The following is a 13,813-nucleotide window of genomic DNA, read 5'->3' as shown; positions in this document are numbered from 1 at the left end:
CGCCCGGCTTCAGAGCCACTTCCTGGGTCTCCTGGCACCAGACTGCTTCTCCAAGTAGTGTTTTGGTTGCGTGGTAGGCTTTTGTTTTTAATGTCTGGTACTAGTGAAATTCCTGACTGAACCCCAAAAACCTAAAACTCCCCCAGATGAGCTCCTTTTTCAAGGTCTTGGTTATTAGAATGAAAAGCGCCTCGGGACAGCCACGCCTCCCGCTGCGGTAGGAGAGGCCAGCGGCGCTGCACTGACGATGTGCCTGGCAAACACATCCGGTCAGAAATTCTTCCGCAGATGTCGGGGGAGGGGGAGGCTGGCAGCCATGTCCCCCAAGGGGACTCCTGCGAGCTTTTATTTAAATTGAACTTCACCCTTGGCCATCGGCGCCCTTCCTCCCGGAATGTCTTCCATGAAATTTGCTCACCTTTGTGTCAAACCTATGAGCCACTGTCGCGCTGGGCCAGTGCCACCCCACCGTCTCCCTCTCTCAGGTTTGTGGTCACACGTGGGACCTGAACTGGGTTTTAGGTCAACTGCCTGGTCGTCGAGTAGCCACGTGGGCGGGGATCTCCGGCTGCCACACACTATGCATCCTGTTTAGCAGATGCGTGAAAACTGGCCCAAAACAAGGCCTTGTAGAATACACGCCCATTTTGAAAGTCATTTTTTTTATTGCTCAGGTATTGGTTGCACACCTTGTCTACCGCAGAGGTGGTGGGCTCCAACCAAGCACCCGGGTGAGCAGGTCCGGCCTGACTCCGCCGGGTGCCCCGCTCCCCGGGAGAGCTGGGCGTGGGTCCCGCCCAGGTCGGCGTCCCCCTCACGGGCAGCCCCCCCACACGTGCACCTTCTGTCGCCGTCCTGACCCCCGTGCAGCTGCCGTCAGTACGGAAACCCTGCCCCGATACAAATAAAAAGAAATGGGGTCTGACCATGTTTGCAGTGATTCGCTTTGTTTGGGGCCAGCTCGGAACCTTCCTTCGTGACAGTGACTGCACTCACAGAGGAAATGTCCACGTCCTGCCCTGGCCTCGCTCCTCGAAAGCAGGTGCAGGTGGCAGCTGCTGCCTCTGTCCCTTCAGTGTGGAGGAGGCCGATCGTGTGGGAGGCCGGTCCGAGAAGTGGGGGACTCTTTTGCACTTTTGATACTCTTAGGAACAAATAACTAACTTCGCAAACTGTGTCTTTTTATGTTTTGGGTTTTTTTTGTTTGTACTGTGAACACGCACTGACGCTGATGTCGTTTTGTCTTAAGACTATTACAGACTGGAAACAAATAAACTGTTTTACCGTGTGATGATTGCGGGGTAGCCCTTGCATTGCAGGATGATGACCTGACCGTGGATGCGTTTCCAGCAGAGTGGAATCTGTATCTCACCACGTGGCTTCCCTGCAGACCCGGGAGCTGCTGTGCTGGCGTGGCGGGGGGGGGGGGTGGTGGCTTCCCTGCAGACCCGGGAGCTGCTGTGCTGGCGTGGCGGGGGGGTGGGCGCGAGGAGTGGGTGACACACCAAGGAGACTTCAGCAGGGGCTCAGCCGACCTGGTCACTTTGGAAGGCATTGGTGCTCTGTCCTCCCATGTGTTAGGATCCATGTGTTACTTTCTTCCAGTTTTTTAATCTACAGTGGAGCCAGCACTCAAAACTTAGGCACTCCCATATTGGATGTGGGTGTCCTGAGAATATATTACTGTGTGTGTTTTGTTTTGTTTTGTTTTGTTTTGTTTTGTTTTGTTTTTGAAAAAAGATGGATTAATTAGAAAGGCAGAGTAGTAGAGAGAGCAAAGAAGACACAAACAGGTCTTCCATCTGCTGGTTCACTCCCCAAACAGCTGCGATGGCTATGGCTGGTCCAGGCCAAAGTCAGGAGTTGGGAACTCCATCCGGGTCTCCCACAAGGGCGCCAGGAGTCCAAGTAGTTGGACCATCTGCTACTGCTTTCCCAGGTGCATTAGCAGGGAGCTGTATCTGACGCAGGGTAGCCGGGACTTGAACCTGGACTCCCGTATGGGTTGTGGGAGGGGCCGGAGCTGTGGCCTGGCAGGTTAAGCCGCCATCTGCAGCTCCAGCATCTCGTCTGGGCGCCAATTCGAGCCCTGGCTTCTCCACTTCCCATCCTGCTCCCTGCTAATGCACCTGGGAAAGCAGCAGAGGAGGCCCAAGTGCTGGGCCCATGCACCCACGCAGGAGACCCAGAAGAAGCTCCTGGTGCCTGGCTTAGGTCTGGCCTAGCTCCGGCCACCGCAGCCATTTGGGGAGTGAATGAGTGGATGGAAGACCTCTCTCTCTAACTCTTCCTTTCAAACAAAATAAAGAAAAATCTTTTAAGGGGGGAAGGCTTAACCCACGATGCCAGCTCCTCAAATCTATTTATGTTCACAAGAGCCTGAAAACCGAGCTGAGCCCTCAGCTCCTAGAGGAGCAGCTGTATTATAAAGGAAGAAGCGACAGGTGTAGAATTTCATGGGTTTCTCCTTTACTTCAATCCTCCAGTTTTCAGACAATCTTGAGTGAGTTTCTCCATTCCCCTTCCCCTTCCCCTTCCCCTCTCGGGTCTTTGTTCAGAGCAGAAAAACGGCAGGAAAGCGGCCTCTGTCTCTAAATCAGTTGCGACTCTGGACACGCGAGCCGCCTGGTTCGAGTTCTTGATCGTGCCACGGCCGCCGCCGTAAACTCGGGCTGCTGGCTCGTAAATTGTTGGGGACTTGTCAGCCGCGCGAGACTCAGACGGCTGTCACTTTGGGGAGGGCACACAGCATCTCAAACAGCAGGTTGGCCGCCAGGAGCGCTGTGTTTCCTACAAAGACAAAACAGGCCGGCCTGCAGCATCAGTCCCCAGCCCCTGCCCTGCGTGCTGCCTCTTCCTGAGCCCCGGCTCCCGTTCCCTTCCCTGGGATGCCCAACCCCCGTGAGCCTGCTTTCCCTGGCATTCCGCCTCCAACGAGCACATCTGGGAGGAACCGTTTAGAATTCAGAAGTGGGGGGGAGTTTGGCTCAGTAATTAAGATGCTACTTGGGGGGCCTGCAGTGCCAGCATCCCACATGGCCGCTGGTTGGAGTCCCGGCTGCTCCGCTTCTGATCCGGCTCCAGGCTAATGCACCTGGGAAAGCAGCCGAAGATGGCCCAAGTGCTGGGGCCCCTGCACCCACATGGGAGACCTGGACAGAGTTCCAGGCTCCTGACTTCAGCCTGGCCCAGACCTGGCTATTGTGGTCATTTGTAGAGTGAACCATCAGATGGAAGATCTGTCTCTGTCTCTCTCTATTTGTCACCCTGCCTTTCAAATAAATCTTTAAATAATAAGGATAGGGACTATGCTAATTACCCTCGGTGGCTAATAGGCCTAACTGTAAGCTTTTCTAATCAAAATGAATGGGGTGGCATCTGCTTTCAGAATCTGAGCCAGCTCTCTATAAATAATACATAGGCCCTGAGAATTCCCTTCCCAGTGAAACAGCAGAGGAGAACGGATCGGTGGCTGTCTCCACGCTGCATTTGGCTGCCCCCCTCCCCCCTGGAGGGGAAGCGCCCACACACCGCTGCCTCCCAGGGGTTCGCTCGGGGTTAATTAGCTCACATTCCAGACACACAGTGCCTTTCTTCACTGTGGGACGCCCTCAGCGGGCTCCCCGAGTTGCAGAAGGCAACCTGTCCATCTTCTCCATAATAAGGAGATCAAGAGAATTTGCGCAGAGCCACCTGTGGCGCTCACTCACCAGAAAGGTCGTAGGGCGGGGACACCTCCACCAGGTCACAGCCCACCATGTTCAGGCCTTGGCAGCCCCGGATGATCTCCAGAGCCTGTCGAGATCAAGACCCAGTGTCCATAGCGGGAGCCCCCCGGCAACAGCCCCAGGGATACCCCCCAACGCACAGCCACCCCGGGCCAAGGAACCCTTGCTTTCCCTCATCAACCATGTATCAACCATGTATGCCAGCCCCGCCCCTGGGCCACCTCCCACAACAGGCGTGACCGCTCCTGAGGGCCTCGTGGCACAAAGACAGAGACAAATCAATGCCAAACGTGAAGCCTTCAAGAAAAGCCAAGGGTCTGGCACTGTGGCTTAGCAGGTAAAGCCACCGCCTGCAGTGCCATTAAACCGTATGGGCACCGGTTCAAGTCTACTTCAGTGGCTGCTCCACTTCTGATCCAGCTCCCTGCTGTGGCCTGGGAAAGCAGTAGAAGATGGCCCAAGTCCTTGGGCCCCTGCACCCGCATGGGAGACCTGGAAGAAGCTCCTGACTCCTGGCTTTAGAATGGCCCAGCTCCAGTCATGCAGCCATTTGGAGAGTGAACCAGAGGACGGAGGACCTCTCCCTCTCTCTCTGCCTCTTAAATAAACAAATAAATCTTTACCAAAAAAAAAAAAAAAGAATAAAAAATAAATAAAGAAAAACAACCTAGCCCTAAGAAGGAGGACTGTGGTGTTCCAAGAGTATTACAAGATTGTACCCCCAGGGCCGGCACTGTGGCGCAGTGGGTTAACACCCTGGCCTGAAACGCTGGCATCCCTTATGGGTGCCGGTTAGAGACCCAGCTGCTCCACTTCTGATCCAGCTCTCTGCTATGGCCTGGGAAAGCAGTAGAAGATGGCCCAGGTCCTTGGGCCCCTGCGCCCATGTGAGAGACCTGGAAGAAGCTCCTGGCTCCTGGCTCCAGATTGGCACAGCCTCAGCCGTTGCGGCCAACTGGGGAGAGAACCAGTGTTGGAAGACCTCTCTCTCTCTCTCTCTCTCTCTCTCTCTCTCTCTCTCGTAACTCTGACTTTCAAATACATAATAAATAAATCTTAAACAAACAAACAAAAAAGTCCCCAAGCACTGACTGCAGATGTCCCAGAGGTGGGAAGACCAAGTAGAGGAGTAGTGTATCCTAGGGACGCACGGAGGGCCCTCGCCCAACGCCGGCCTCCTCGTGAGCCGTCTCCAGGCCTACACTTGGCCCTGAGCACAGACACGGCCTAGGGGCTCTACTTGTAAATCCTGCCCTGGCTTCTGGGGCCTCAGCTGATGTTGCAGGAGACGGGGGTGTTAGGTGTCGCCCACCCCGGCCCCAGAGTCCTCCCCAGGGGCCTCCTTACCTGGCTGGGGGTGAGGCCCGCAATCTCCGGCGTCCCCGTCCCTGGGGCGTAGGCGGGATCCAAGGCATCGATGTCGAAGCTGAGGTACATGGGTTTGCCGCCCATCTGCTGCCTGACCTCGGCCATCAGAGGGACCAGCGACTTCATCCAGCAGTCTTCAGCCAGGACGACCCGGAAGCCCTGAGGAGGCGGGGGGGGGGTGAGGCGCTGCAGGGGGAGGCCACGGGAAGGCATCCACCACAGCCAGCCCGCAGGTGAGGAGGGGAGGGACGCAGAGGGAAGAGGGGGCAGGGGCAGAGCCGACCCTCGGAGCAGGGATCAGAGAGAAGCTTTGCCGACGCTGCACGGAGAAACCCGCGCCTCCTGCCAGCCCCTTGTGGACGGCTCTGTCCAAAAGACTGGCCTCACTCAGCACGGTCTAAAAGCAAGGGATTTTCCACTGGGGTCTCAGCCTGTGTGTTTGCCTGAGAGCCACCTGCTAGTGGCTATGAGGAGGAGGAAGTAGCAGCTCCCGGGGAGCGGGGCACCGCTCTCTGCTCGTCTCCGTGTCCCAGCCTCCTCGCTCCTGGCTCCACACGACCCTCTTGCTGCAAGCTCAGCCTCTCGCCCCCACTTTCTGCTCTTGGGGGCCAGGGCAGGGGGCGGGGGCTCGGTGTATCACCTGGCTCCGGTTGTATCTGTAGGGATCCAAGGTCATGGCCGAGCCCCGGATGCCGATCTGCACCACGCGCTTGCAGTCCAGGAGCCCCTCGTCCACACACCGGCGAAACGGCGTCCCGTGGTACAGCTTCTCCCCCAGGGCCTTGTCAGCCGTGTCTGTGTGAGCGTCCACGTGCAGCAGCCCCACGGGGCCATGCCTGATGACCACAGCGGAGCTCAGAGACCAAACCAACCCACAGGGCCCTAGCACAACAGACGTGAGCTCGGCTAAAGGCTGAACCAGGAACCCGAGCCTCTCCTCCAGCCGTGGCACCAGGAGGCAGCTCTGACCCAGCTACCTCACCACAGACTCCACCAAGCCCTGGCGGCCATGCAGCGTGAACATCTACACCACACCACCAGAGGCCAGCACACAGCTTTGAGACAGGACCTGTGTCCACGCGCCTCCAGCCAGCTCGTCTCTTTCCACCTCGGCCCTTCTACCTCTTTCTTGGATGAAAGTAGCCAGAATTGTGCCACCTGCGGCAGACTTCTGCCACTACAAAGCCAGTCTGCTCACTGTCTGGGAAAGGAGCCCTGGCCGAACACCGCCCCTTGGCAGGCTCCTCCGGCACAGCAGTCAGTATTTGTCCGTCTATCGTTGGAAACAGGTGCAGGTATTTTGGTACAGCCACTTGGGACACCTGCATTCTGTAGAGAGGTTGAGTCCCAGCTACTCTGCACTTCCAATCCAGCCTCCTGCTTAAATGGCCAGGGGGCAGCAGATAATGGCCCAAGGACTTGTATGTCCCTACCATCCATGTGGGAGACCCAGATGGAGTTCCAGGCTCCTGGCTTCAGCCTGGCTGTTGCAGGCTTTTGGAGAGTGAACCAGCTGATGAAAGATCTCTCCCTCTGTTGTTCTGCCTTTCAAATAAATAAATCCATCTGTAAAATTATATCATGGACAACGGAATGAAAAGATAAATTTATTTTGCTGAAAAGAATGTGGACATCCATGCATAGGAGGGATCTTCAAAAAGTTTACGAAAAAATGTGCACAGATTTAAAAAATGCGTACACCAAAATAAACTTATGCCACTCCATTTTCCATGAATATCTTGAAAGAGCTTCATGTTGGGCTGTTAGGGCAACAGAGAGGCTGAAGTTAGCTCGGGTTGTGGATTTCAGGAGGGGCTCATCTTCCAAAAACAGAGGCCAGCTGCCAATGCTGAGTGTGCAGCGCAAGATCTAGGGCAAGGGAGGGGCCGGAGGTGTTCCCAGTACACGCTCTGGGCTTCGGGCTGGTGATGGACAGAGGCACCTGGAGCCCGACCTGAATTCTGACTCACTGCCGGGGACGTCCTATCACCCCCCAACAACGGGAGCCTGTTGCCAGCACCCAGTGTCGTCTAGCTGCAAACAGCTCGCTCCCAGAACGCTGTGTTTTTAAAGCTCACTGAAAGCCACGCCACTCGGGACTTACTGTTTTGCCACCGCTTGCAAAATGGGATATGTGATTGTGTGATCTCCACCTGCAAAGAGGAAAAAGGAGAAATCTGCAATGCAGATTGGATGATTTCACAGAGCAATCTTAAATTTACCCAATTCTGCCACCCTGTCCATTAGACTGAAGGATATAACCACAGGGACCCGCATTGTGGTGCCCACATCCCATATGAATGCTGCCCCAAGTCCTGGCTGCCCCACTTCCAACCCAGCTGCTAACGCACCTGGGGAAGGGAGCAGCCCCTGCCACCCAAGTGGGAGACGTGGTGGAGTTCTGGGCTCCTGGTTTCATCTTGGCCCAGCCCCATCTGTTGCCCTTTTAGGAGTGAATGAGCAGATAGATCTCTCTTTCCTTTTCTCTTTCTCCCTCTGTACCTCTGCCTTTAAGTAAATAATTTTCTTTTTTAAGAATTATTTATTTGAGAGGCAAGGGAGGGGTGAGAGGCAGAGTTAGAGAGAGAGAGAGGAAAGACAGAGAGGTCTCCCATCAGCTGGTTCACTCCCCAAATGGCCCCAATGGGGCTGATCTGAAACCAGGAGTCAGGAGCTGCTTCTGCGTCTCCCGTGTAGGTGCAGGGTCCAAGCACTTGGGGCATCTTCCGCTGCTTTCCCAGGCCACTAGCAGAGAGCTGGATCGGAAGTGGAGCAGCCGGGGACTTGAACCGGTGCCCATATGGGGTGCCAACATCACAGGCAGTGGCTTTATCTGCTGCGCCACAGCGCCGGCCCTGTCATTCCCACTTCACAGATGAGGAAATGAAGCGTTGGGCAGTGCACTCAGCGGTAGCTCAGTGAGCGGGAGGCTGAGCTTACGAGAGGTGTAGCTGAGATTTCCGATCATGCCAATCACAAAACGCACTCTTTACCACTGCACAGGAGGGGAGGCCTTCAAATTTGGCCAGAATAAATACTGATATTTGGAAAATAGATCATTTCCACAATTTGTGAACCAGAGGAGAAAGAAACGCTTCCCTGGCAGTGGGGGAGGTGAAGGGGAGAGCCGCCCCATAGTGGCATTGTAGAACATCCCCAGCACAGGGCCGGCGCCGTGGCGCACTAGGTTAATCCTCCACCTGCAGTGTAGGCATCCCATATGGGCACCAGTTCTAGTCCCCGCTGCTCCTCTTCAAATCCAGCTCTCTGCTGTGACCTGGGAAAGCAGTAGAAGATGGCCCAAGTCCTTGGGCCCCTGCACCCATGTGGGAGACCCGGAAGAAGCTCCTGGCTCTTGGCTTCAGATGGGCCCAGCTCCAGCCATTACGGCCAGCTGGGGAGTGAACTAGCAGAAGGAAGACCTTTTTCTCTGTCTCTTCTTATCACTGTCTGTAACTCTACCTCTCAAATAAATAAATAAAATCTTTTAAAAAATAAAAAAATAAAATGTCACCAGGACTTGGTGGTTTTCCTCGCAAATAAGGTCATTAAACCTCGTCTTGAACTTCTCGGAAAGTCACCATGAGTCCCTGGTGACAGCCTTTTCCGGGCCTGGGACTGAGGACTGCGTTAAGGATGAGCTAAATGTGTAGTGCACTTACTGGGGTTCCAAACTTAAAGGGAGCCAAGAAACCTAGGTTCAAGATCGGAACAACTGTAATGTGGGGCTTTTGAAAACCAAACTCAATGCCATGGGGCAGGCGTATGGTGTAGCCATGAAGACACCACCTGGGACGCCCGCATCTCGCGTCAGAGTGCCTGGGTTCAAGGCCCGGCTCCGCCCCCAGCTCCAGCCTCCGCCCCCAGTGCACACCCGAGCAGGCAGCAGATGAAGAACCAAGCAGCTGGGTTCCTGCCACCTACACGGAGCCCCAGACCGAGCTCCCAGCTCCTGACTTCTTCCTGGTCCAACCGTGGCCACTGCAGGTGTTTGGGGAGGGAACCAGTGAATGGGAGATCAATCTCTCTCTTTTTCTACCTCTGCCTTTCAAATAAATAAAATACATTAAAGAAAAAAGTCAAAGTCAATGCAGGAAAAAAAAAAACACTCATGATGAGCAAAAACATCAGACATTCTTAAAGAGACACATCAATGGTCATGGTGTTCCAAGCTACACTGGGGCCTGAGGCCAAAGGGAAAAGCCAGGAGTACTGTCTCCCTGATCCCTTAAATTTTGCACCAAGTGCCTCACTTGCCTCATCCAATCCCACCAGCCCTGTCAGCTGTGCTAATCCAAAACTTAACCATCCTTTCCCCAGGGGCTGAAATCGGCGAACTGGAATGTCCTCTTTCAGGGCTGGCACTGTGGCACAGCGGGCTAAGCCACCACTTGCATCACTGGCGTCCCATATCACAGGGCCAGTTCCAGGGATCCAGTCCTGGCTGCTCCACTTCCAATCCAGCTCCCTGCTAAGGAGCCTGGGAAAGCAGCAGAGGACGGCCCAAGTGCCTGTGCCCCTGCACCCACGTGGGAGGCCTGCATGGAGTTCCAGGCTGCTGGATCTGACCTGGCCCAGCCCTGGCTGTTGTAGCCATTCCATCCAGCGTATGGGCGATGAGAGACCTGTCTCTCCCTTTCTCTCCTGTCACTCTGCCTTTCAAATAAATAACTACATAAATCTTTTAAAAAAAAAAGACACTAGTATGTGTTATGCGATATCAGCTGTTTTTTAACAAAGGTTTATTTTCCATCTACTTGAAAAGCAGAGCAGGAAGGAAGGAGAGGAAAAGGGAGAGAGAGAATTCGAGAATCTTCCATCTACTGGTTTACGCCCCAAAATGCCTGCAACAGCCAGGGCTGAACCAGGCTGTCGCGAAGGGCACAGAACTCCATTCGGGTCTCTGTGTGGGTGGCAGGCGCCCAAGTACTTCAGCCACCATCTGCTGTTTCGAGGGTGCACATGAGCAGGAAGCTGGATCGGAAGTGAAGGAGCCGGGACTCAAACCACGTTCTGATACAGGATGCAGGCATCCCAAGCAGGATACAACCACGCCGTCCGCCCCGTGTCCAGCTTCACGGTGGTCTGCCCTGCAGAAGCAGCTGTAGCCGGGCCCGGGATAAACAAACACCCTGAGCGCAGGGACCTGCACCTGCCCTGCCAACACCATTACCCAGGGTCAGAGGCACACAGCCAGCCGCCACAATTTTCTGATAGGCTTCTTGAATCAGCCGGCAGCTGTCCTGGAGGTTGTAAAGATTGACATTCACGTCGCCCAGGTCTGCAACCATGAGGGACTGGAAGGGGACAGCGCCGGTGCTGGGGTTCACTGCCCGCAGCAGCACGGATTCCTCCCGGATGCGTCGCGGTCCGTATCTGGAGGAGGAAGAATCAGGATCAGCCGTGTGCAGATGAAGGCCAGGGCTCCTCGGCCTCAGCTCTGCTGGCCGGGGGGGGGGGGGGGGGGGCCGTGACTCACTCCCGTGGGAGTACCTTGTAGGAACTGCAGCAGCATCCCAGCCCACACCCACTAGATGTCACAATACCCACCCCCAAGCCGTGCCAACCAAAACCGCCTCCAGACAGTACCAGATGTCCCCTGGGCCCAAAGCCACCCCCAAGAACCACTGAGCTAGGCTATGTATTAAAGAGATTAAAGGCACCGTTCTGAAGTGCATTTATATATTTTCAACTACTTGAAACAGCACAAGAGGGGGAGCACGAGTGCGCACGAGAGAGGGAGGAGAGAGGGAGAGGGAGAGAGGGAGAGGGAGAAGGAGAAGGAGAGAGGGAGAGGGAGGGAGAGGAACAGGGAGAGGGAGAGAGAGGGAGAGAGAGAGAGAGAGAGAGAGAGATGTTCCATCGCCCAGAGAGATATAATTCATTCCCCAAATGACGGAAACAGCCAAATGGCATACCAGTTAAAATGCAGGGCCGGGGAGGGGGGGGGGGAGGATGGCGCCGGCACTGTGGCACAGAGGATTAAGCCACCTCCTGCAGTGCCGGCATCCCATACTGGTGCCAGTTTGTGGCCTGGCTGCTCCACTTCCAATCCAGCTCTCTACAAGTGCACCTGGGAAAGCAGCAGTGAATGCCCCAAATCTTTGGGCCCCTGCACCCACATGAGAGACCTAGAGGAAGCTCCTAGCCCCTGGCTTCTGGCTTCACCCTGGCCAAGCCCTGACCACTGTGGCCATTTGGGGAGTGAACCAGTGGATGGAAGATCCCTCTCTCTGTCTCTCCTTCTGCCTTTCCTTGTAACATTGTCTTTCAAATAAATAAATCAATTTTTAAAAAAAAAATTATGCCAGTTAGATGCCTACATCCCAAATCAGAATTCCTGGGCTCAACTCCTGGGTCCCACTCATGACTCCAGCTCCCTACTGATGCGGATCCTGGGAGCAGTGGTGACAGCTCACAAAATCGGGTTTCTGCCGCCCCATGTGGGAGACCTGCGTTGAGTTTCCAGCTCATGCCTTTAGCTCCCTGGCCATTTTGGGCATTTGAGGAGTGGACCAGCAGATTGGAACTCTCCCCTCTCCGACACTCAAATAAATCCAAATAATTTTTTAATTTTTAAAAAGAAATTGTTGATCCCTACTAATTAGGAAAATGGATTTTACTCCCTTTGACTTGATATTAGAAAAAATACCCTAATTTGAGCATGTAAGTCAGCAGACACCTAGAGGTTCTGTGAAGGGGCAGCCAGCTTCTATTCTCAAGTGCAATGTCACCTGCCACGGAGAAGCAGGAAGTAGGAGGGGAGATGGGGTTCCTTAGCGCCACCCCAGCAAGGCACAGCATGAGACGTGAATCAGGCCAGGGTTCCAGAACCTTCTGAGTGGATGATACCAAGATGACAGAGAATAAGCCCTCCCATCAGGTGCTGGGGGGGGGGGGGGAGGTGAGGTGATCTGTTGAGGGACCAGGAACTCGGCTCTCAGACCACCGGTGGTATTCTGGAGCCCGGCCCCCAGCCAGCTCCCCAGCCAAGGTGAGAGCGCTGGTCTGTGCACCTCCCACATCCCACCTGTGCCCCAGCCCTGGTCCTTCGCCCCTTACCTCGCCCCCGGCCGGTTGGAGGTCCCGATGTCCAGGGGCACCCCGACGAAGGCGGCGTCCAGCCCCTCCGGAGAGACCTGCAGGGGCAGCCGCATCATGGAGCAGACGCCCACCGAGCGGGCCACAAACTCCGAGCTGGGGGGCTGGTTCCGGGGGACATCGGAAGCCCAGCGGCTGGGGCTGTGCCCTGGGGGGCAGAGCCCCGCGGCCGGACGCACGCCCACGCGGGCCACCAGGCCACGAGCAGAGCTGGACGCCAGCAGACGCAGCATTGTGCCACTGGCTGCCCTCTGGTCCAGCCACTAGAGCCGTCCGGGTTCAAAGGGCAGGGGAGGGGCTCTAGGGACCGTGCGTTCTCCCCACGCCCCTCGCTGGACTTCAGCCTCTGGCTCCTTAGATAAATAAGGCCAGGCCCAGGCTCCCGCTGGTGCCCACCTGCCCTGCTGGGAAGATTTGAAATGAAGACACCTTCCTCTAAGCCACAGAAATTGGAAATGCATTAAAAACAATAATGATAATAGCAATAACAGGAATGCATTAAGAAATACCTGCGGTGGGATTCTCCGAAAGCAGAAAGCGGTCTTTTAAAATATGTTTTTAAGAAGGCGAGCCAGAGGGAAGGACACAGAGCCAGGAGCTCGGCTTTTTCTTATCTTTTTGCCATTCAGGGGAAAAGAGGGGATTTGTGATGGAATGCTGGGAGCCATTTGGTGGTGGATTTTTTTTTTCTCCCTAGAAGTTGGGCTTGAATGGAAAAGGCCAAGTCTGTGTTAAACCATAACCTCTGTGTGAAGGTCACGTACTTTTTTTTTTTTTTAGATTTATTTATTTATTTGAAAGACAGAGTTACAGACAGAGAGAGGCAGAGAGAGAGAGAGAGAGACAGGTCTTCCATCTGTTGGTTCATTCCCTAAATGGTCACAATAGCTGTAGCTGGACTCCGCTGAAGCCAGGAGCCAGGAGCTTCTTCCAGGTCTCCCACATGGGTACAGGGGCCCAAGCACGTGGACTATCTTCTACTGCTTTCCCAGGAGCACTAGCAAGGAGCTGGCTAGGAAGTGGAGCAGTCTAGACTTGAACCGCAACCATACAGGATGCCGGTGCTGCAGGTGACAGTTTAACCCACTAAGCCACAGCGAAGACCCCAAAGATCACACATTAAACCACACCACAGCCTCCACTCCACAGGTGGAGACAAAACTCCCTGGCAGTCGATAAAGAGTGTCCAGGGTTGGAAGCCACCTCCAGGCAAGTCCTGGCCACTTAACAAATGCAATGATCTCTCCGCCATTCTCTTAGCTCCCAGATTCTACCGCTGTTTCTTTCATAGTGCTTATCCTGAATGCATCGTTTTCTTTTTTAATGCTTATTTATTTATTTAATTAATTTTATTTGAAAGGCAGAGAGAGAAAAAGAGATCTTCCATCTTCAAATGCCTACAGCAGCTGGGCTGGACTCGGATGAAGCCAGAAGCCAGAAACTCCACGTGGGTCTCCCAGAAGGGTGGCAGGGCTCAGGTCTTGAGCCATCATCCACTGCTTCCCAGGGCGTCATGAGTAGGAGGCTGGGTGGGAAGCAGAGGCCGACGTGGACTCTATCTCAGGCACTCTGATATGGGATGCACGCTAACCTGCTGCACCATAAAACCCACCCCA

The 13,813-nt window shown here is 54.8% G+C and overlaps 1 protein-coding gene across 2 annotated transcripts; it reads right to left on the bottom strand.

Annotated features, from left to right (window-relative positions):
* Positions 1-2,447: 2,447 nt before the first annotated feature.
* On the bottom strand, positions 2,448-12,439 carry AGMAT (agmatinase (putative)). Of its 2 annotated transcripts, XM_002722341.6 has the most exons (7): positions 12,159-12,439; positions 10,270-10,472; positions 7,201-7,249; positions 5,737-5,932; positions 5,076-5,255; positions 3,711-3,795; positions 2,448-2,790 (listed from the first exon to the last, which is right to left on the bottom strand). In XM_002722341.6, exons 1-7 carry the CDS (start codon positions 12,428-12,430, stop codon positions 2,717-2,719), a joined length of 1,059 nt encoding a protein of 352 aa, XP_002722387.2. In that variant the 5' UTR covers positions 12,431-12,439; the 3' UTR covers positions 2,448-2,716. The 2 variants fall into 2 exon arrangements, with proteins under 2 accessions (XP_002722387.2, XP_089157603.1); XM_089301477.1 differs by lacking the exons at positions 2,448-2,790; positions 3,711-3,795; positions 5,076-5,255; positions 5,737-5,932 and adding an exon at positions 6,757-6,856.
* Positions 12,440-13,813: the final 1,374 nt, after the last annotated feature.

This window comes from Oryctolagus cuniculus, chromosome 7 (assembly GCF_051225735.1).
Source record: "Oryctolagus cuniculus isolate XC-2025 breed Fujian yellow rabbit chromosome 7, ASM5122573v1, whole genome shotgun sequence".
Lineage (NCBI taxonomy): Eukaryota > Metazoa > Chordata > Mammalia > Lagomorpha > Leporidae > Oryctolagus > Oryctolagus cuniculus.
This window is presented reverse-complemented; position numbering and strand designations above follow the sequence as displayed.

Bases quoted from the DNA above. Each gene is read 5' to 3' on its own strand.
- AGMAT (XM_002722341.6), bottom strand. From the start codon at position 12,430: ATGCTGCGTCTGCTGGCGTCCAGCTCTGCTCGTGGCCTGGTGGCCCGC. The intron at 5,933-7,200 runs GTAAGTCCCGAG...TGTGGTCATCAG, and splicing joins TTGCAAGCGGTGGCAAAACA to GCATGGCCCCGTGGGGCTGC. The intron at 5,256-5,736 runs GTGATACACCGA...CCGCCTCCTCAG, and splicing joins ACAGATACAACCGGAGCCAG to GGCTTCCGGGTCGTCCTGGC.